The sequence below is a fragment of the Kogia breviceps genome, chromosome 10, assembly GCF_026419965.1.
Source record: "Kogia breviceps isolate mKogBre1 chromosome 10, mKogBre1 haplotype 1, whole genome shotgun sequence".
NCBI classification, from domain to species: domain Eukaryota; kingdom Metazoa; phylum Chordata; class Mammalia; order Artiodactyla; family Physeteridae; genus Kogia; species Kogia breviceps.
The window spans coordinates 74,599,030-74,620,482 of NC_081319.1; the positions used below are offsets into that span (position 1 = coordinate 74,599,030).

Genomic DNA, 21,453 nt, shown 5'->3' on the forward strand with positions numbered 1-21,453 from the left:
ACTTGCAAAAACTGGTGAAATCTGGGTAAGGTCTGTTATCTAATACATCTCTGGATTGCACTGTGCCAATGTTAGTTTTCTAATTTTAATGATGCCTGATAATTAGTAACATGCCACCACTGGGGGAGAGTGGGTGATGACTTTATTGGAGTTTTCTGGACTCTTTATGCAACTTCTGAGAAGTCTATAATTTGTTAAAAGTGAAAATCTAAAAAAATATGTATACATATATAGAAACATCCTCTTGAAGATATAGGGCCAGGGGTAGGGGTGGGGAAATTCTAAATAGCTCCTAGCAAGTAAAAAACAGCCCAAGAATATTAAGAGTGCAGTACTGGCCCTCATTCTAAACACAAGTATAAAACATGATAGCTTCCCCTTTACTTAGCAGACTATTTTATTTTAGGGTAATTTTATTTTAGGGTAACCCAAGTTTTCCAGTCTTACCTGTATACCCAGGGACTCGCAAGTACATGTGTTGCCCACGTTTCACTGGTTTTTGCCCCTACTTACTATTACAGAGCTTCTACCCCAAGCCAAACCTCACCCGGTTATTGCTGGGAACCTCTGAGGGTTCTCCCACGAGCCCACTGGTCTTGCACTGTTTTCTGCTTCTCAATCCCATCCCGTCTGCAGCTGTGCCTCATTGGGGCCCCTCTAGCAGGCATGGAGGTCACCAGGGCCTGGGTTCAAGAAGCTACCTCCTGATATCAGCAAGCCCAACTAAGTTCACTGGACTCCCCTTGCCTGAAGGCTCTCAATGTTCCATGTGGTATGAGGACAGATGTCACTCCAGGCCACACTTGGTCACCTGGGCACTAGTGCAGGGCAGCCCAGGTCCAACAGACCCCTTGTGAAAACCGCTCCTGAATTCTCCACTGAGAGACTCAGAGATGAATGCAAAGTTCTGAAACCCAAATAGCGTCATAGGCAGAGCTAACATTTACTACGTTCCAGGCCCCACGCCAAGCATTTCATGTGGGTAAACACATCTAATTCTGACAGATAGGTAGGCTGCTGTAACAAAGAGATCCAACAATAACCCAGTGGCTTAAAAAAGTTAGAGGTTTATTTCTCTTTCACGTAACATCTGAGGGAGTCTTCCTGGTCAGTGGGATGTTCTACTTCAGGCAGAGAGTCCGTGACCCCGGCTCTTTACGTCTTGTTTCTCTGCCATCCCTTAAGACATGGTCCTCATCTGCCCAGTGGAAGCTGGCTCATTGCCAGGTCTGTCTGCAGCCAGTGGGGAGGAGAAAGAGGGCATGGAGGAGGCATGCTGATTGCCCTAAGGCACCGGGCCTGGGAGTCTCATGCCCCAAGCCACTCACATTCTGCTGGTGAGAGCTTTGTCACCCGGCCTCACCTAACTGCAGGGAGGCTGGGAAATGTGTGCCCAGTGCACTTCTTTTATAGTGAAGAAGAGGGAAACGTGTTCTGAGAGACAGCTGTCAGCCTCCACTCAGTTACACTCAGAAATGCTCATATAGATAAATGTTCACTCTAGGTAACAGCTATCCAACCTGACAAACTGATTTTAGCCATCGAGGTAGAGCTGGGTCCCCTTCATATAAAATGTGTGTTTTGCACGTTTTACTAACAGGGATTTAATGCAGATGCAAGACTTAACCCAGAAGTGTAGCTCTAACGGGGGTGGGGATTTGGGCAGACCTTTTTTGAGCAGCATTATAATCCAGGTTTTAGAATGAGGAGGCTTGGGTTTGAGTCCAGAGCCTTCACGTAGGAAAAATCACTAAACCTCTCAGCCTTCAGTTCTCTGTAGAAGACAATCTAGGAAGACAATGGATGTCACATGGCCTATTAAGCTGAGAGTTGCTGTCACATGTCTGGGATTATTTTTGGTCGGAGGGGACCTGTGCCTTCTACCACCAAAGCTGCCTTTGGAAACCCTGTCCAAGTTCTGGGCTTCAGATGGGTAGATTTCCAAAGGTGAGCCTGGAGGAGCATGGCAGGAACACCTCTGCCTCTGTGTGGGTATGTGGGGGTGTGGGTGCGTTTGTGCAGGCGCGTATGTGCACTGCTTCAGCCAGCTGGACAACTAGTCATTTATCCACATGGATGACTTGATTTTTGATTGAGTTTACAAGTACTTATTGAGCACAGTTTCCTGAAAGCCTGCAGTAAATTGGATGCTATACAGGAACCCTATACATTTTTACAACCCCGCACTCTTCAAATATTGGAATAGTACAAAAGATAGCTGAGGAGGAAGGGGAAGAAAGAGCAAACACTAGAGAAGGGAGAGCCTTCTTGCTTCCAAGTGTCAATGAGTGTATGCACAGTGAGATGAACCAACCCATTGTGCAAGTTACTAAAATATATAATCTGTCTAGATGAAGCTGATACTCATTACAACAGCTCACGTTTGGTGAGGGCTTATTGAGTGCCAGGCACAAAGCTAAGTGTTTTCTATATGTTATCTCATTTAACCCTGAAAACCCTGCAGACCGGCACTATTACTGTGGCACTGCTCTCAGTCCCATTTCACAGATGAGGAAATGGAATCAGATAGAGGTTAATCAACTCACTCAAGGTCACACAGCTAGTCAACAGCAGAGTCAGGCCATATTTCCAGTCTTCCAAGACTTGGCCTCAAGGGAATGGAACCACATTATGCTTTGATAAAAATCGAATAACATTAGAAGTTCATTAAGGGAGAGAAACAAAGGCTGAAGTAAAAAGGTCACCTGATCTTCTCCCCAGGGTGGAATGTACCTTAGTCATACCTGACCAACTTGGTCCAGAAAGAAGAGGGTAGTCAGTCATCGGCAGAAAGGACAGCACAGACACACAAAGAAGGAGAGTTTCCAGAAATTGAAACTTCCCAAGGGCTCCGGTTGTGTGCACTGCAAGTGGTCTGCTTCTGCCACCTATAGCCACAGATGACCTCTTCAGCCAGAGCTCAAGAGCCCCAACTTTGGGGAAGCCCCGTGGATGGGCACAAGCAAAGATGTGAAGGTTTTCCTGGTAGATCTCCGAGATGACCAATGCCACTGGGTCCCCTTCTCTGTCACACACTCTCCTCATGTTTTTCTGGGATTCCCAGGGATTTTTCTTTTCAAGATGTCATTTTATACATAGGTAGATTATGGCACAGTCAAATGATTTAAAGAGCTACCGGATACATTTTAGGACCAGAGGAGACCTTAGAGATCACTTAGTAGAGACATCTAGCAGAACCTTCTTGCTAGGATTTATTATTATTATTTGATTACAACATCACCAAAGATCTTACAGTTAATTGCTGGTGCATCTAGCTGTGAGTGTCACTCATAATCTTATTCAAACTCACATTAATATAAAATTGAATTGTTTGAATTTTTCATCAATTTATTCAATCAGTGAATAAGATTGAAGGGAGTTCGGGCTTCTTGTAGGATCAGAGACAGTTGTTCTATTGAGAATGAAATTTGATTAAACATACAGGCAGGTTAATAGTTTTGGAATAAGAAAATGAGGGAGTTGCCTAGGGGCAGGGACAGGATGGCCAGCTCCTCCCTGGATCAAGTGTTCGACTCTTCCTTATTCCCATCTCTACTCTCTACCCAACTAAGGAATTTTTCTACAATCCCATCTTCACCCACTTCAGCACTTCATAAATATTATTCTAATTTTTGGAGTGAATCTTTCCTAGTTGATTTGGAAAACAAATCTATTCCCACCTGAGGGTTGATAGCTAGTATAAAGCATATTCCTGTCCTCAGGCTAATGTTTTTATGACATGACACTAACCAGCTAGTATTGATGATAGCTTTTTGCTGGCCAGGAGCCATAACATCTCTACCAATAAGAAACTAGCATAGATTAGAACAAAGCCAGTGTGAGAAAGATTACCTGAAGATAAGGAAGTAAATGAGGGATTCTAAGCACATAATAAGTAGTCAAAAATGTGCTGAGTAGATGAATAAACATACCTGTGTAAGGCTTTAAAAAGGATGAATAAGGATGACAGTTCTCATAAAAGAATATTCGCAGGCTTTTGAATTTCAAAGACCAATAAATTTATTTGTTTTGGTTTTTAAATTGGGAAGAGCAAAATAAACATAAGATCACTACCTTCTTATTTTGACAAGTAAGGGCATTTTAATAAAACTATCATCTCCATTACTATTCTTTCATAAGCTAATAGGCCCTTTGACACCAGCAAAGAAGAAAGGGTATGATCACAGAACAAAGGACAGTCTTTCCAGAGAAAGACTCATGGGCACATTGGATAGGGGTCTTAGCTGTACATGATAGATTCTCCCTCGAGCTAGTTTAAGCAGAAAGCAATATATTATGGAGTCTAAATAGTTCACAGAATCATTGGAAGGGCTAAAGGAATAGACTTTAAGTAGGACTTCCAGTATTGAGTCCCTAAACCACACCACAGAACCACACCACTGAGAAAGCTGCCACGTCAGGAAGGCGTAGCCACAGCTGCTGGTTCCTGGACAGCTTCCATCCACTCCTCAAAACAGGCACCAGCCCCTTGCCCTTTTCAACTTCCCCCATTATTCAATGCCAAGTCAAAGTCCTACCTGAGTTCAGCTGACTGGCAGACCCTAAACACATCTAGATCCCCATCTGCCAGGGAGTCCGGGAAATGTAGGTTTAGCTTTCAGCCTCTGCAGTACAGGAAGGCAAGTGGGGCTGGAGAAGGCATTGAGTAAATCAGTTCACTACTGCTGGCGAGCTTTTGCTGTGTGCTCATGAAACATGTCCAAGTCTGATCCTGGATTGTGCGGGGATCAGAGGGATGCCCTGAGGGATGTGTGCAGTTGTGCTTTGTTGAGAAGATTCTGCAAGTCAGAGAAAAAGGCCAACAACTGCCGAGGGCATGACTATTTTCATGAAGAGAGCTTGCTCTCTGGAACCACAGCATTAACCACACCTTGGCTATGGTGGACATCGATCATATTCACAGCTGTCCCTCACCTTTTGAGAAGTTTTTTCCATATTTGGGGATATCTGCAGGTAATGAGTCCCATATTCCCAGTATTAAAGTCAGAATTCAGGGCTTCCCTGGTGGCGCAGTGGTTGAGAGTCCACATGCCGATGCAGGGGAAACGGTTCGTGCCCCGGTCCGGGAAGATCCCACATGCCACGGAGCGGCTGGGCCCGTGAGCCATGGCCGCTGAGCCTGCACGTCCGGAGCCTGTGCTCCGCAACGGGAGAGGCCACAAAAGTGAGAGGCCCGCGTACCACACACACACACAAAAAGTCAGAATTCATATTTCCAGACTCCTTTGCAGCTAGGATTCACCATGTGATCTGGGCTCTGACTCTCTGATGTTCTCCACCTCCACTTGAGGTTTGATTCAGAAATGGGTAGTATGAAAAGGTGGGCAGCGCCTGGAGCTTCCATTTCGGCCAACATGGATGACAGCAGAGGCCTCAGCTTTCAGAGGTGGTGGTGAGGTCTGGTTCCCAATTCAGAAGTGGCAGAGGTGGTGGCAGGAGGGGCTGCAGTAAAGTTGAGGTCCTGCTCTCCAGAGCCTGGTAGCAGCAGCCACACTAATACCAGTTTCCCCCCTTGGGCTGATGCTACCACACAGTTTAGGGCATCATTCTGGAAACTTTACCTCAGTCCTGTTTCTCAGCCCTCCAAATGATTCTTTATTCTTCAGGGTAAGATCTCCTGCCTGTAATCCCCAGCAAGAGTGGATTCTGTTGTCAGCAACTGAGAACCCACCTGATGTGCTGGGTGAGCCAGGAACACCTGACTCTAAGTCCATGCCTCAGTACCACACTGCCGTCTAAGCCATTCCTGCAGCACAGAGTGTCTGCCTGGGCCTCATCCCCTATTTCCTTCTTAAGTCAGGTGCAGAGAGCGATGGAAGGCAAGTGCTCTTCTCTGACTCCCACCATCCCAGGAGCTTCTAACAGAACAAGAATGCTCTTTTTCACTGAAGGTTTATAACCAACACTTTGTGCAGGGCAGGTATTAAGCAAATGTTTGATGAATGAATAGGTGAGTATACTATAAAGTTATACCCAGCTGGGTCCATAATCTGGACTTGCACTGTCCATCACGGTACCCACTAACTAGACATGCCTACTGACCACTTAAAATGTGGCTAGTGCCACTAAGGAACTGAATTTTTATTTTATTTCAATTGATTTAAATTTTTTAATTCATACCTCATTTCATTTTTGGAAAACTTTCAGCTTGCTTAACTTGTGTATGTAAATGTACTTTTTCAGCTATAAATTTTATGAAAGCTAAGTACAGATCAAATATTTCCAATGAAAATTTAGCACATTTTTGATACAAACCAAGATGTGCTGTAATTGTAAAATACACACCAGATTCCAAATACTTTATGAAAAAAGAATGTAAAATATGCTATTAATAAGTTTTACATTGATTACATGTGGAAATTATAATATTCTGGATATATTAGGTTAAGCAAAATATATTATTATAACCTGACTTCACCTGTTTCTTTTTACATTTTTTGATGTGACTACTAGAAACTGTAGGCTTCACTGTGTGGCTTTCACTGTATTCTGATGGACAGCTTGGATCTGACATTGGCATGAATGTCACTTGCAGGCAGATGAGGTCCCAAGGACATGTGTTACCTCTGGGCACTGAAGCCTCTAACCTTGCAGACCTGGACACAACCTTTACTGTTCATTCTCCTCCCGGCTCTAAACACAACAGGTGGAAGTTTAGGCATGGGCTTCTGCAACATGCATAAGAGAAGTCACGAATTTGGTGTCTTTGGGGACCAGGGAGGTAACCTACTGGGGAAAGGGCTGGAGGTAAGGCCACAAGCAGTGACCAATTGCTCTATTTAAAGGCAATACACAAAGAAAAATCCCCAAGTGGATGTCCCCTGGATCATCTGTGTGCCATCTCTGCACAGGCCCATAAGATCAAAAGAGGCCCTTGGAGAGCCTTGAACATGGTCCCTTCATCCCAAACTGCAGACTGAAGCCAGAATGGAAGAGCCAGGCTAATTAGCACTAGAGTCATGGCTGACCGCTAAGTGTCCCAATGCCCCTGGAACACGCCATCTCTTGGCTTTAGGTGCTGTCAAATGTGTGCCAATTAGGTTTGATTTGAGAAAGGAAAGATACACCTTACAGGCATCCGGGAGCTTGCCACCTACCTCAAGATATTCAAGACTTCCTTTCCCTGCACTGTGAGCCCATTCTGACGGATTAAGGTGGGGGCCAGAAGGTAGTGCCTCCCATCCTAGAAGCCCCCTTCCTCCACGACTTTTTTTAGGCTGCGTTGGGTCTTCATTGCTGCGTGCGGGCTTTCTCTAGTTGCAGTGAGCAGGGGCTACTCTTCCGTGTGGTGTGCAGGTTTCTCACTGCAGTGGCTTCTCTTGTTGCAGACCACAGGCTCTAGGTGCACGGGTTTCAGAAGTTGTGGCACACGGGCTCAGTAGTTGTGGCGCACAGGCCAGTTGCTCTGTGGCATGTGGGATCTTCCCAGACCGGGGATCGAACCCATGTCCCCTACGTGGGCAGGCAGATTCTTAACCACTGTGCCACCAAGGAAGTCCCTCCTTCATGGCTTTTATTCACAATTCCAAAAGACTTGAAACTCTTAAAGTGATTTGTTCCAGGGTAGGGAGTAACACAAAATAAAGATGACTCTCGCTGGCATGGAAAGCAAAGAAGAGACAATAGGAGAAAAGGGGAAAACTGTACCAGACTCCAGGGGAGAAAGATGCTTTTAGTAGTTCAATCCTGAGCCAAATGAAGAGGGAGGCCAAGGTACCAGCCTGGAGTGGCTGGCAGCCCCTGATGCGGTGGGAGGACTAACAGAGAATGGATGGGGTTAGGGGAAGAGGGGGAGAGTGAGAGGGCCCCACCCTGAAGCCTTGCTTCTATCAGAAAGGGAAGAGAACCTCCCTGATTTACCACGCTGGAAGCACAATCTACAAAATGCTTCTCTCCAGCCGGCCCCCATCAGTACAATTTTACCACATAAAACTATTCATACCCACATTCAAATTCATCAGTCTGAGCAAAATACAGCTAGTAACAAAGAAAGGCAGTTTTCATATTTTATTATACAATGTTGTTCATCATAGAAAAAGCTTTAATATTTTTTAATTAAATACAGAAGAAATTGTTAGTGTTGCCAGAGAAATCATTTGTCTGCCCTTGAAAAAAAATTAACAACACCCGTTTGCAAACAAAAGAATTGCTTAAACTGAGTCAAATCCATCGTTCTCTTTTCAGGACCCAGCCTACCGATTTATTTTCTATACAGTGTCTAACACGCAGTAGGTGCTGAATAAAGAGTTGACTGAATGGGATGTTCTTTAATCCCTATCCTCTATTTCCTGACCCTAAAGTGGACCTTGACTCATGGGGTAAAATCCCCACCCATCCATTCCTAGGGTAGAACCGTGTCTTTCGATAGCCTTTGATACTTAACCGTGGTTTAGAGACACTTACCTGAGGGAACTGACTGAGGATTTCAGAGAAAGAAAGAAACACACAAGGGCAGGTACAGTAAGTAGGTAGAGACAAAAAGATGCTAAGACCAGGAGTAAAAGAGAGACAGATTCAGGAATGGAGCCACTGCAGGGGCCAGCAACAGCAAAATGAAGTCAGAGAGACTTAAAACTCACACAGTTCAAGATAAAGAGATTAAAAGTTTGGACAACAATAATAATCCTGAAGTTTCTTCTCAGCTTTGATGTTTTATGACAGAGATAATGGCACAGAGAAAGGAAGACAAGGCAAGGATGGGAGGAGAAAGAGACAAAGGAAGTCAAAGGAGACAGGTGGACAGCCAGCTATGACTGTCCATCTTTAGATCTGGGCTCCTTGATGACTCAGCACCCCATGCTCACCAGGCTCCTACTGTAAGTCCGGTCACACCCCCGCCTTCCCCCACCTTAAGATCTCACTCTTTGTAAATCGTCTCTCCTACATCGTCCATGATGCTTTCTCACTGCTCCAGCCCATACTCAGCTCCCTCCCTTCCCAACTCCTAATGCAGGTACAATTCATACCACATCCACATCCCCTAACCACAGGGCATGTGCTGCTGGTTTAGCGTTTGCCCTCAGCTCCTTCGAGAGCATCTTGGTTCCCACAGGAGAACTGTGGTTTCCATAAGGCTCCAAACCCGACCTCATACATTCCAGGAGTCCCCATGATACCCAGTCCAGTGCCGGGTATCACTAAGTGCTCAGTGAATACTTGTGGACTAACCAGTCCCCAGGGAGTGCCAACAGGGCAGCCTAACAGTCCATTGGTCTATTAAATAGCTTCCCGGAGGCTGGCCACGCTGGGCCATCTCCTGGGCTCCTGCGCCCCCTGCCGGCCAGGAAGGGAACTGCACGCAGGACGACGTGGGCCGAAAGGGTGGTCCTGACCCGAGGAGGCGTCGGGACTCGCGGTGGCCCCAGGCACCATCCAAGGGTCCTGATGAGGTCGGTGAGCACAGCCAGGAACTGCAGCTGTTTTCTTCCTAGGTGTAGGGGCACATGGCCGTGGACAGAGCTCCACCCTGCCCCATAGGGGGGCTCTCAGAGCTTCTCATCCAGCTCCAGGCCCTGGTTCTCCTGGGCGACCCAGCAGACCCGGGCTGGGCTGCCGCTTTGCGTCTCCTTCAGGTAGTTCTGGATGACGGAGGCGCAGTCCAGCCGCTCCATGATGGTCATGAGGTAGTGCAGCTCCTGCAGGCTGCCGTTCTGCTCCTCAAACAGCTCCAGGATGGCTGCCGCAGGGCTGCGCTGGCAGGACAGGAACCTGGCCGGGAGAGTGCGGGGAGGAGGTGAGGGGTGGGGGGCACTGCAGGGAAATCCACCCCCTCCCCCAGCTCGGGTCCTCATCCTGCTCTTAACTGCCTTCCAGGGCACTCGGGGTGGTGGGAGGGCCCAGGACTTGAAATCTGAGATAGCCCTGGCTCAAAGCCTACTCCCCTCTAGGCCTGTTTCCTCTTCCTACACGAGGGCTTGGGTGAGAGGACCTCTAAGGTCGCTTCCAGCTCTGATGTTCTGTATTTGCCTTCTCAACCCTCCACCCCCAGCCCAAACACACTCTCCCCTACCCCCCGTCCCAGGCCCCATCTTGCCCACCACTAAGGAAACAGTTGCTCCCAGGCATGACCCTCCCCTGCTCAAAAACCTTTCAGAGTCTTTTTCACTTACTAACCAAGCCCCCTCCCCTGACTTTCGGGCTTACCCACCCCTTGGCCTTGCCCTGTTTTTTCTGACCTTTTCTCCCTGTACCCATCGTGAAGCTTCCTTCTCACCTTAAACACACCAGACCCACCACCTCCTCCGCTCCTCCCCCCAGACAGGAAGGTGGATCCCCTACTTCCCCAACACCTGTTTCTGAAGCCCTCACTCCCACCTCCCAGGTGGAGGAGACCATTCTGCATCCCTCAGTTCAGACTTCTGGTCATAGCTCCCACAAGTCTTTATTATTCTTTTTTATTTAATTGAGATATATAGTTGACCCTTGAACACCACCACTTTGAACTATGTGGGTCCACTTATATGCAGATTTTTTCAACAGTAAATACTACAGTGCTACATGGTCCCTGGTTGGTTGAATCTGTGGAGGCACAACCGTGGATATGGAGGGCCGACTATAAGTTATACTACGATTTTCGACTGCATGGAGGGTCACACCTCGAACTCCCACATTGTTCAGGGGTCAACTGTAATTGACATAAGTCTTCATTATTCTTGCTTCAGCCATTTCCTGTCTCTGTTTTCAACTTGCTATGCAATATGGGATACATACAGTAAGGTCAAAGGGGCACTTGCCTTGATTTTTTTTAAGCTCTCTGTATCCCTTACTAGAGGGTGACCTCCTTGGTTCTGGGACCGTGTCTCATTCATCCTGTATCCCAATGCTTAGCATAGTTTTTCCAGGACTTAGAAGGTACTTGATAAAGGTTTAATAAATGGGTGATTTTAAAATCTACCCTAGTTTCCAGATCCAACTCTAGTCCCATCTCCTGGGCGAAGTTTTCCCTGATCACCCGTCATCATCCGGGTGCTGGGGCTTAGCTCAGAATTGGTTTACTGATCTCTCTTGAGACCATGGCTGTGCTGTCCCAACTAGTGCCAGGCACTCAGCTACATGCTTTATACACAGTATCCTATAGTCTGCCGTTCTGCCCCTCGGGGCCCAGCATGTCAAGCACTCAGTATGTACCAATGACTTACATGTCAACCGATCCTTTTTTGAATATTTATTGAACCAATATTTATGTACTGAACACCAGCCATGAGCCAGGCATCATTCTAGGTACCAAGAACACAGTGATAAAATAGAAAGATGTCCAAAGCCTTCCTGTGGAGTCCCTTTCACTTCCCCTGCTCCTCTCCCCTGGCCTTTTCCTCTCTCACCTGCCGTGTCCTCTCCTCTTTGTAGCCATGAGAACGAGGAGTGCTTGGCCCAAACCAATGAGATCATTGTCAATGAAATCAACCCTGTTCTGAGAAATAGGGCGGGGAGTGGCCCCTCCCTGACTTTTAAGTCAGTCTTTTGTGAATGGTCCAGTCTCCAAGGGGTCCTGAGAACACCCACCCCAGTCCACCCTCCCCCGACCCCCTGCAGACCTCATCCCTCTTACCGAATTTTCATACCACAGAGCCCCAGGTGGGAGGCCAGTCGTCGCCAGTCATTGCCAGTGATGCTGTTTGGCTCCAACAACATCTGCAGCCGCTCGAAGAGCTCTGGGGGCAGCCTGAGGCAGAGGGAAAGGGTGTCCTCGGAGGGGAGGATAAAGAGACCCAGCCTGGTTCCACAGACACCTCAATGCCATGCTCGTCCTGCAAGCCCAGGGGCAGGAATCCCAAACATCCCCCCGGGCAGCAGCTCAAGCAACCACCACCTCACCTGTTGCATGGGGGTGGCTGGGTCACAGGGGGTGGTGCTGTCCAGGATTCCTCCTCCGATGCCTGGAATCTGAGGATTTCCATGTACTTGGTCTCCAAGCCCTGAGCCAACAGAGGGGCAGGGAACACACTTAAGGATCATGAGACACCCCTCTGAACAAGAAGCTGGGGCACCCGTCTCCATGCGTGGTGTCTCTCCATCAGCCTGTCACCAGAGACACTTAACCAGGAGACACAGCCCCACCCCAATCAACACCCTCTACCCTCCGCTTCCCCAACCCCACAGCCTTCAGCCTTAAGTTTGCTCAGAGCTCTTTGGGACCTGGGACATGAAGACCAAAGAAGGTACATCCTGAGACTCCAGGAGAAGTCCTGGGTGGGATCAAGGGCAGGGGAGGTCATCTAATAATAGAGAAACTGAACTTGGGCATACGTGCCCCCTTCCTCCATTCCTCCTCTCCTTGGCTCCTCCTCCCCAGGTGATACCCCGAGGGGTATCTGCCTACTCTCCAGTAAGATGCCACATGGTTCCCCAAAGACTCTCTCCAATCCTGATTTCTCCATGTCTTCCCTCTGGAGAGTGGGATCTCTAACTCCCATTCCACCTACTCAAGACCCCCTTCCTGGGTCACTCTCCCCCTGAAGATACACAGCACCATCTCTCAGAGGTAGACAATCTGTCCAGAAAGAAACCACTTCTCTTTGATGCCCAAGTTCCTCCAGGTTGGAAGAAAGGGTTCATGGAGGGTTTGATTCTTTTACCCTCCTGCTAGATTCATCCAGGGATAGACAGGAGAGTCAAAGATGGAGGGTAACTTGGAGGCCAGGCAGTCCCTGCCCCTGGAAGAATGCCCTCTTCACCTGCTTGATTATGTGATTAGAGCCATACTTCCTAGGCACCAGACCCTCGCCCACTTTGCCCAGGACTCTCCCAGGCCCTGCCCTTCCTCTGCCCCTCAGCTCCAACTCACATCCTGGAAGGTGTGCATGGTGACAATGATCTCATTGGTCAGTGCTGAGCAGTCCTCGTTCTCATTGGCTACAAAGAGGAGACGTAGCAGGTGAGAGAGGAAAAGGCCCAGGAGAAAGACAGCAGGAGAGCAAAAGGGACTCCAATGTAAGGTTTTGGAAATCTGAAGCAGCTGTGTAGCCCCCCATCTTTCTCTCTGCAGAGATCTGCTGCGGCCCCTAACCTTTAAGAGAGGGTCTGCAGGCAGGGCCGTGTGAGGAGCTGTAGGGCTCCAGGGTGACCAGCAGGGGAGAGGAGAGGGCAGGAGGTAGACACAGAGGGCTCAGAGGGCTCCCAGAGGGTTCCTGGGCTACCTGCTTTTCTCCGGAAGCAGAAGGAGCGGAAGGGGCACTTTCCATGCCAGATGTGCAGATGGGGAACCAGCTGGCAACTGCTGTCGTCCACGTTCTCCCAACCTGGGGAGGGCGCAGAGAGACAGAGGGCCTCAGGAGGGGAGACATCCACAAGGGGTTTAAGGAGGTCACCCTGTGGCAGGCACTGTGCAGGGCGCTGAGAGGAGGGATGGGGAGGAAGCAAAGGCAGGAGGGTGATGGGAGGCCCCAGGGCCTGGGTGGGGACCCTGGGAGCGGTCTTCCTTCTACCGGAACACAGACTCCTCCCCCCACCTCTCCACCCCCTCCCTCCCATCCACTAGCCCAGGTGCAGCCACGCATGCGCGCCCTGTCCCCGACCCCACAAACACCCTTAGCCCCACTGTCAATTCCCGCAGCCGACCCACAAAAGAACGAAGGAAGAGAAAAAGACTGGGCCTCCCCCTCCGACACAGGCTCCATCCAGGTGGGACAAGAGAAGCCTCCCGCTCCCTCCCCGCCCCTGTGGGTGCAAGGCCTCTCCTCTCACCACCCACCTGACTCAGCTGGCCTCCCGCGGAAGGCCCCCTTGAAGCTGCTGCCTGCCCAGGAATCTCAAAAGGAGACTCAAGGCCCTAGGTTTCCACCACAGGGGAGGCGCAGACCCTTCCCTCCAACGGGCTCCCCGATGCGCTGGCGCCTGGCCCTGTTCCCCTCACCCTCGGAGACGTATTTGAGTTTCAGATACTGGTCCCCTCGGGCCCCGGTGAAGTCGAAGAGCTGGCAGGGCCCACGCAGGCGCCCGCCGTGCGGCTGCTCATTGGTCACAGCCCACCGCAGGGCACAGGGTGTGTTGTTGAGGAAGTAGACGCGCAGCTGCAGGTGAGACTGCCCGGGGGCCAGCGGCGAGCAGAACACGGCCAGCTGCAGCCACTTCCGGGCTTCCCTGTGCACAGCTGCCTCCAGCACACAGGTGTAGAGGCTGCGGGGACAGACGGTGACGGTGCACAGTGGGGCAAGGGAGGGTGGGAGACCAGCCCACCTGCCCCCCGGGCTCCCACCTCACCAGGGGCCTCTGTGCAGGCTCCCAAGGAGGCGAGGAGAACATTCCAGGGCACGTAGGGAAAAACTGGGGTGGAGGGGTCAGCTAGGGGGAAGGAACGTGAGTCATGGCACAGTGACTGTCACTGGGTCCGGAGAAGAGCCAGCATGGGAAAGGAAGACGCTGGGCTCAGGGCCACCATGCATGGCCCTGCTCTGGTCAGTGGGTGGCAAGGAGACTGGGAGGCAGAGGCACCTAAGACCCTAGAGAGACATAGCTAAGGACAGGCGTGCCATGGGCTAGAGTCTGAGAGAACTGGAGGGGCAAAGTGCCCTAGACAGCTTGGGGACAGTCCTGAACTGGGGCACAGGGAAGAGACAGACAATTTTAGAGACAGAGGTGGAGATGGGACAGGCCCCATCTAGACACAGGACTAGGGTTGGGCCAGACCCTTCTAGACAGGCAGAGGGCCCTCGGCGGGACACACGGTCCTGGATGGGGTTGGAGCAAGATAAGCTGCCATAGGCATCAGGACAGAGGGACTGGGGAAGGACAGGGGGATACGGGGTTTGCAGGCCATCTTGGACAGATAAAGGGGCAGTCCCCTACAGAGAGGTGAGGATCAGGCAGACAGAGAAAGGGGGCAGGAAGTACAGGCTGACGGGCTGGTGCCTACCTGAAGTGGGAGAGGTGGATGCGACATTCATCCCGGGAGATGTGGTCTCCCGGCCGCCCCAGCGGCTTCCAGGCCTTGGCGTCCAGCAGGGTCGTGTTGCTGCTGTAGGTACGGGCTTGGCTGGGCTGCTGGGCACAGTGCTTGAAGGTGAGGGTGCAGGGCTTCAGGAAGGAGGCCCCATGGGGGCCACACGCCACCACGGGGCTCACCAGCCCCTGGGCTCGAGACAGCGACGGGGAGTCTGACAGATCCCACACCAGGATCAGTGCCACCCGCTCCTGGCGGCCCACAGACACAGCACCTGGGGAGGGGGAGAGCTGAGATGGGCCCAGCAGCAGAGGAGGCCAGGCCAGAGTGGGAGAGGAGGTGGGGCGGGAGCCCAGGAGCGGGCGTACAGCAGGGCACGTGCAGAGGCAGTGTGGAAGGAGAACAAGGTGATTGTGACTGACTTGGGACGTGACCCTGAGCAAGTCGCCCCCTCCTCCAAGGGCTGCTGCCAGCTCACTCAGGGCCTTGTGTGAATTTGCAAAAGGTGCTCTTCCTCCAGACGTTTTACTTCCCTTTATGGGAGAATCGTCATAACACACTGTTCACTGAAACAAGGCCCTTTACCTCCACCTGCCACAAAACTGTCATAAAAAATATGTAATATATCCATCTTTGGAGTCAAAAACGTCATACTAAACATATAAGCAATTTTCAAAATGGTGAAGATGTCTCTGAATGGTGCTCCCTTGGAGTTGGTGCCCCCGTCCAATGTGCAATGTGAACAGCTGTACGCTGAGAAGGAAGCTGGGTGCTGTTACCTGGTGGGATGAGCAGGGAAATGCCCGTATCCTGGAGCATCAGGCAGCCACCGCGGTGGTCCACCTCTCGAGCCGAAAACACCAACAACTTGTGCATCAGCTGTCGGATGACCGTCTGGCCTTGGGTGGGAGTGTGCAGTTCCTGGTAGAAGGCAGCCATCTCCTGCAGCGAGGCTGGAGGGCCCTCCCTGGAGGACTCACTTTCAGGTAGGGGAGTGGGATGGGACGCTGGCTCCTCTTGGCTCTCCAGCTTCCAGCAGGTGCCCAGCAGCCAGCGAGGACAGCGCCATTGAAGGCACTGGGCCAGAAGGACAGCACTTGCCACTGGAACCCCCACCAGCAGTAGGAAGTGGGCGGGTTGGAAGGAACTCTCATAGGAGCACATCCGCCTGGTCACTTGATGCTGCCAGTTCCCCTGCACCCCTGTGCCAGCCAAGGCCAAGGGCCTGGGGGGGAAAGAGGTCAGTGTCAGGTGAGCCTTTTCAAGGTCATGGAGGCTAAGACGTGACTTCTAAGCGGCTGCAATGAGGGATCAAATTTTCTTCATCCCAGTGCACCCATGCACCCTGGTCAGATCAATTTCTTTAACAGAAATTAAAGAAATTAATTTCTTTATTAATTTCTCTCCCTCTCTCCCTCTCTCTCTTCCTTAAGAAACTGCCATGGCTCCCCATGACCTAGTGCATCAAATTTCTCTCTCATGAGACAGAAAGAGCTTGGGTTTGGAGTTAGAGGATGTGAGTTCAAATGCCAGCTTCGTCACTGCCTGACTGAACTTGTCCTATTGTTTAATGTGCCTCAGTTTCCTCATCTGTCAAAATAGCTCCCTTGATCTACATGGGCTGACATAGGAAAATCTTAAAGTAGAAAAGCAAGTCACAAAGAGCTAGGCATCCTCTGATCTCATTAAGGTAAACAACAAAACTATATACAACTGTAGATACATATTTATGGGTGTATAGATGTAAATGATAGAGAAAGGTCTGGAGCAGTGCTCTGTAATAAAAATATAACGTGAGCCACAGATGTGGCTTTCTTTTTAAACTTTCTAGGGGCCACATTAAAAAAGTAAAAAGAAACAGGAGAAATTAATTTTGAGAATATATTTTATGTTACCCAATATATTCAAAATATTATGTCAACGGGTAATCAATATAAAATTACTGGGATATTTCACATTCTTTTTTCATACTAAGTCTTCGAAATCCCATGTGTATTTTACACTCACAGCACATCGCAATTGGGATTCTCAGGGACTCATACTTCAGGGACTCAGTAGCCACATGTGCTAGTGATTCCTGCCTTGGACATGCAGGTCTGGGAGGACACACCCCAAACTATTCCCATTGGTCATTACTGAAAGAGATGAAATATTGGGGGATTGGAAGGTGTGAAAGAGCACATTCTATTTTCTTAAACTCTTTTTTCTGTACTCTTTGAATTCCCCCACCAAGTGTGTCTGTATATTAACTTTGTAATTCCTTTTAAAAACGAATAAAAATGAAATTTAAAAAAACAGCCTCTCAGAGTGATGGTGAAGATGGCATGAGATCATGTGGAAATCATTCTGTAGATGATAAAACCCTGTCCAAATGTGTTTGTTTATTTATGCCCTGCCTTCTGCCAGAAAGGTTGGAGCGTAGTTCACAGGGATATGTACAATACAAGAGTAACAAAAGTTAAAAGTGGAAGCAAAAAGAGAAAGAAAACCAAAGGTGGGGGCTTCCGGTGAGGCTCACCCGGTTCCCAGCATCAGACTGGGGCCTTCCAGCAACTTTCCGGTGAAGATGTCAGCTCTTCCCCAGGCCCTCCGGAATCCACTGCCTCCCCTCCTACTTTCCCTCTTCCTCCCTTAATTTCCAACATCCCCACCCTCGGCCAAGACCAGGCTCCTCACAGCTCATTAATTTTAGCCTCTGGCCTTTGGTCCTGCTGTTCTCTGTTTCATGCTCTCCTCACCTGCCTCATCTACCTGCCTGGACCCCTCCTGCTCAGGAGTAACTGCCACCCACCGTCCCGGCCCCCCACTCACCAGCCCTTGACAGTCTCGCCCTCTGAAATCTCTCACCGCTGCCTCCCACCATACTAAGTAACTCTTGACCATGTGCTGCCACGTGTGGCTTTCCCACTCAAATGAACGATTTCTGAGCACCAGCTGTGGACCAGGAACTGTGGGAAGTTCAGTCCTGCCAACAATGTCTTGTTCGGCTCTCATGGAGCTTCTGAGGGCATGGGGTTCATTTACTCCGAGGCTGAGCTCTGTGAGACACCATATCCTCCTTCAAAGACCCCAGGGTCCCCATGGTTGATTCACTAGGATCTGCACTAGTGGATCATCCATTCACTTATGCCACCCACCCGGAGCTGAGGCCTTGCCTCAAGCCTCCTGCTCCTTCCTTGCCCAACTTCTTCCTTCCTTCGCAGGACCCATGAAACCTAAGCCCCTTTCCCATCCCCCCAGCCAGTCCCCAACAAGGGTCACAGCTCCTCTGTATCGTCAGGATGGAGCACTGGGGCTGGATCTGTTTCCCCCTTGTCCTCATTGAAAATGTAGACAAGAAGGGAAGGTGTGGCATTGCTCCCTTGGCCTTAACATGCAACCCTGCAGACCGTGCCCCCGGCTGGGGACACAAGTGACCACAAGTGAAGTAAGTGAGCCGGCGATGCCTGAATCTGGTGGGGATGGGGGTCGGAGCCGCAGACTTCCCTTTACATCCCATCCAATCCTTTTGGTCCTTCCATAGTAAAGAAAATTGGAATTATAACTGTAATAATAATAGCTAACGTTCACGGAGATTTGCTGAGCCAGTGTGTTAAAGTGCTCTATGTGACCTAGCTCATTTGATCCTCACAGCAGCTTTATGAGCTAGCTTTTATTTTTATCTCCATTTCCCAGATAAGGAAACCAAGTTTTTTCTCCCCCAGGGAGGACAGAGGGTAGATTATTTAGCTACAACTGAAAGCAGAAGGGAAGGATGAGCAAAGATGACAAGAGCTTCCAGAAACACTCCCTTTCTCTCCCTGCCCCTTCTCTTTCCCCAGGGTCTCTTCGTTTCCACTTCTAGAGGAAATGAAGTTCGAAGAGAAAGAAACAGAAATCAATACAAGGAAAAATGAACATAAGGAACTAAAGGCACATCCTCGGTGCCACAACGAGTGATGCTCCCCCCACCCCCTGCCCACCAAGGCACCAGCAGCAGAGGATGGGCCAGCTATTGGGAAAGAAAGGAGGGGCTTCCCCTATTTCCATACCAGCAACCTTTCCAGGGCTTCCAAAGACCAGAGTCCAAATCCCCTCCACCCCATTGGGTGGAGCAGAAGAGTCCCCTTGCCCAGCCTTCCAACCTGGAGGGCCTCTCACAGGGGCCCATTCATTACCTGGCCAGAAGCAGGTTAACTCCTCCCCCGGCTCAGCCCCACTTCTCCCAGGCTGACAGCTCTCCAGGCTGCGTTGGCCCTCACTCCATTCTCCCCTTTGCCCCAGGAAGGGGAAGGGTCCCAAATCTATTAGCACAGCAAACAGGTAAATACAGACTGAAGCCTCCCAACCCCACGGCTGACCCTTTATTACCCAGGCCTCTGGTTTGTCTTGCCCCAGACCCTTGATCATGCTGGGTAGCACTTCCCCAAGATGAGGGTCTTTTAGGATGCTGCCATCACCTGTCCCTAGGGAGTTGCCTCCTCCAGCACAAGGATCCAGGCTCCTGCTGCAAAGCTCTGCTCATATCCTTTAAGGAAACTCTCCACCCTTCTCCCACGTCACTGGTTCTTATTGTGTCTACTACTTGAAAGATCTCCAGTTACTGAAGTACATAAAAGGTACCAAGATGGATGAGTCCAAACCCAAGTCATGGGCAGCATTCATGAGCATAGTTTATATTTCCATAGTGCCTTCCCTTGGTCCTCACACCCACTGGGCAGTGGTCCTCTCCCAAGCCCCTTCCGCCTCTCCTCCTCCAGCACAGGGTCTCCACACTCCGCCAGGCCCAGCTGAGCTGGCCTGGCTCCTCCCCCTGAGCCCCAGGTGGCCCCATCGCAACACTCACCCCACCCCCAGCTGCCCCAGGGGGTGTTCACATTACCGTGTAGGTGCTCCCAGAGGCTGCCGGCTTGTCCAGGAACGGTTAGTAGTTCCTTCTCTGAGAAACAGAGAGGTCAGCCAGACCCCGTCCCCAAGCCAGCGGACAAGTGGAGGTGGGCGGGGAATCCAGGCAGGAGTGGCCTGGCACTTCCTGCTTCCCGGCAAAGTCCTGCCTCTCAGCTGCCCTAAGGAGGGGTGGGGAGTCTGTCCCTGTCTATTGGCAAAGTCCAGCCAAGGTGAGGGAGGATCGCAGGAGTCAGTGGACTAGGTCTAGTACTAGGTCTAGGACTAGTAGTCTAGGTCTGGAAGGGAGGGGACAGAGGGAGACAACCTGGGTACAGGTGAGACCTCTCTAGAGTGCCCTCTGCTGGTCAGTGGCTGTCCCCCACCAGAGACTATTAAAACGGCACAAGGTAGGAGGAACCCTAACCAGGGCTCCTCAAACTATAATGCGCACGAACCGCCTGAGCGACCTTGTTAGAATGCAGGTTCGGATCCCATTGGTCTGGGGTGGGGCCTAAGGTTCTACATCTTAGAAGCCCCCAGGTGATACCACTGTGGCCTGTCCAGGGGGCTTAGACAATACCTAGTTCTACACCCTTCCTGCACAGATATGATGGTGGAGGCACCGAGTTAATGACCCACAGCTGCTGGGGGCATTGGGGCACAGCCATATCTGCTCCCTACCCAGTGCTCTTCCACTGCCCACAGGGATGCTGCCACCTGGGGAAGAGTTGAACTTCAGGCCGTTTGCCAGCCTGGTCCTTCCTTTGACACTCTGCCACTGGAACGAAAGCTCCCTGTGCAGAGGGATGTTTTTCCAGCCATTTGCTCTGTATCCTCAGCTCTCAGTGCAGCCCGATCCAAAGTAGGTGTTCAATAAAGACTTGAATGAATGAATGGGCCAGCTGAGAGAAAAGGAGAGGCATTTTGGATCCAGACTGCCAACACTGAACCCAGTGACCCACCTGCTGGCTGTGTAATCGTAGGCTAGTTGCTCAACCCCTCTGAGCCTCACTTCCCTTGCCTGTCAAATGCACATAATAATATTTACTTTGCGAAGGATAATGATGGTTATTACTGAGCTAATAAATATAAAATGCACACCACGAAATGGTTACTCAGTAAGTGGTAACTTGTCACTGTGGTCTGGCCTCCTGCAGCGGAGGTCAATCCCCCAGCCCCGAAGTGATCGTCTCCCATGGAAAATAAGTAACTGCTGCTGATTTTGTCTTAGTTAATGATTCTCTAGACTCTTGTCCCGGACTGCAACCCCCTCCCCTGGGCTGCCTTCCCCGGGAGGAGGGGATAAACACCTCCCAGGGGTGCCCAGGTCCCCAAAGTGGAGAGATGGGGCAAAGGAATGGTGGAGAGCAGCCAACCTGGGGAGAGGACCTCGTGTCTAAAGGACAAGCAAGGAAGAGGTGCTCAGAACTTTGATAGGAATGAAGAGCGGACATGTTGGACTTTGCCGGACAAAGCTCTGTCTGAGTCACACGGGAGGCTGGCTGCCTTTTCCTCTGAGTCATGAGGTTCTAGGGGTTTCTGAAACAACTGTCAAGCTCACCTCCAAGCCAACTAGCAGGCAATAACCAGGGGCTGTGTCCATGTCTCATGAGATCATTTCCGAAGCTGGTGCTTGCCTCACTGGGGACAGCCCCAGTTACAGCCCCAGTTCCGGGGAAATCTGAGGG

The 21,453-nt window shown here is 50.4% G+C and overlaps 1 protein-coding gene across 1 annotated transcript; it reads right to left on the reverse strand.

Moving 5' to 3' along the window:
- Positions 1–8,013: 8,013 nt before the first annotated feature.
- Positions 8,014–20,023, reverse strand: UNC5CL (unc-5 family C-terminal like). The gene is made up of 9 exons (XM_059075197.2): positions 19,761–20,023; positions 15,679–16,124; positions 14,873–15,173; positions 13,874–14,136; positions 13,158–13,259; positions 12,806–12,873; positions 11,836–11,936; positions 11,570–11,683; positions 8,014–9,729 (listed from the first exon to the last, which is right to left on the reverse strand). Exons 2-9 carry the CDS (start codon positions 16,061–16,063, stop codon positions 9,507–9,509), a joined length of 1,557 nt encoding a protein of 518 aa, XP_058931180.1. The 5' UTR covers positions 16,064–16,124; positions 19,761–20,023; the 3' UTR covers positions 8,014–9,506.
- Between the last annotated feature and the right edge of the window lie 1,430 nt (positions 20,024–21,453).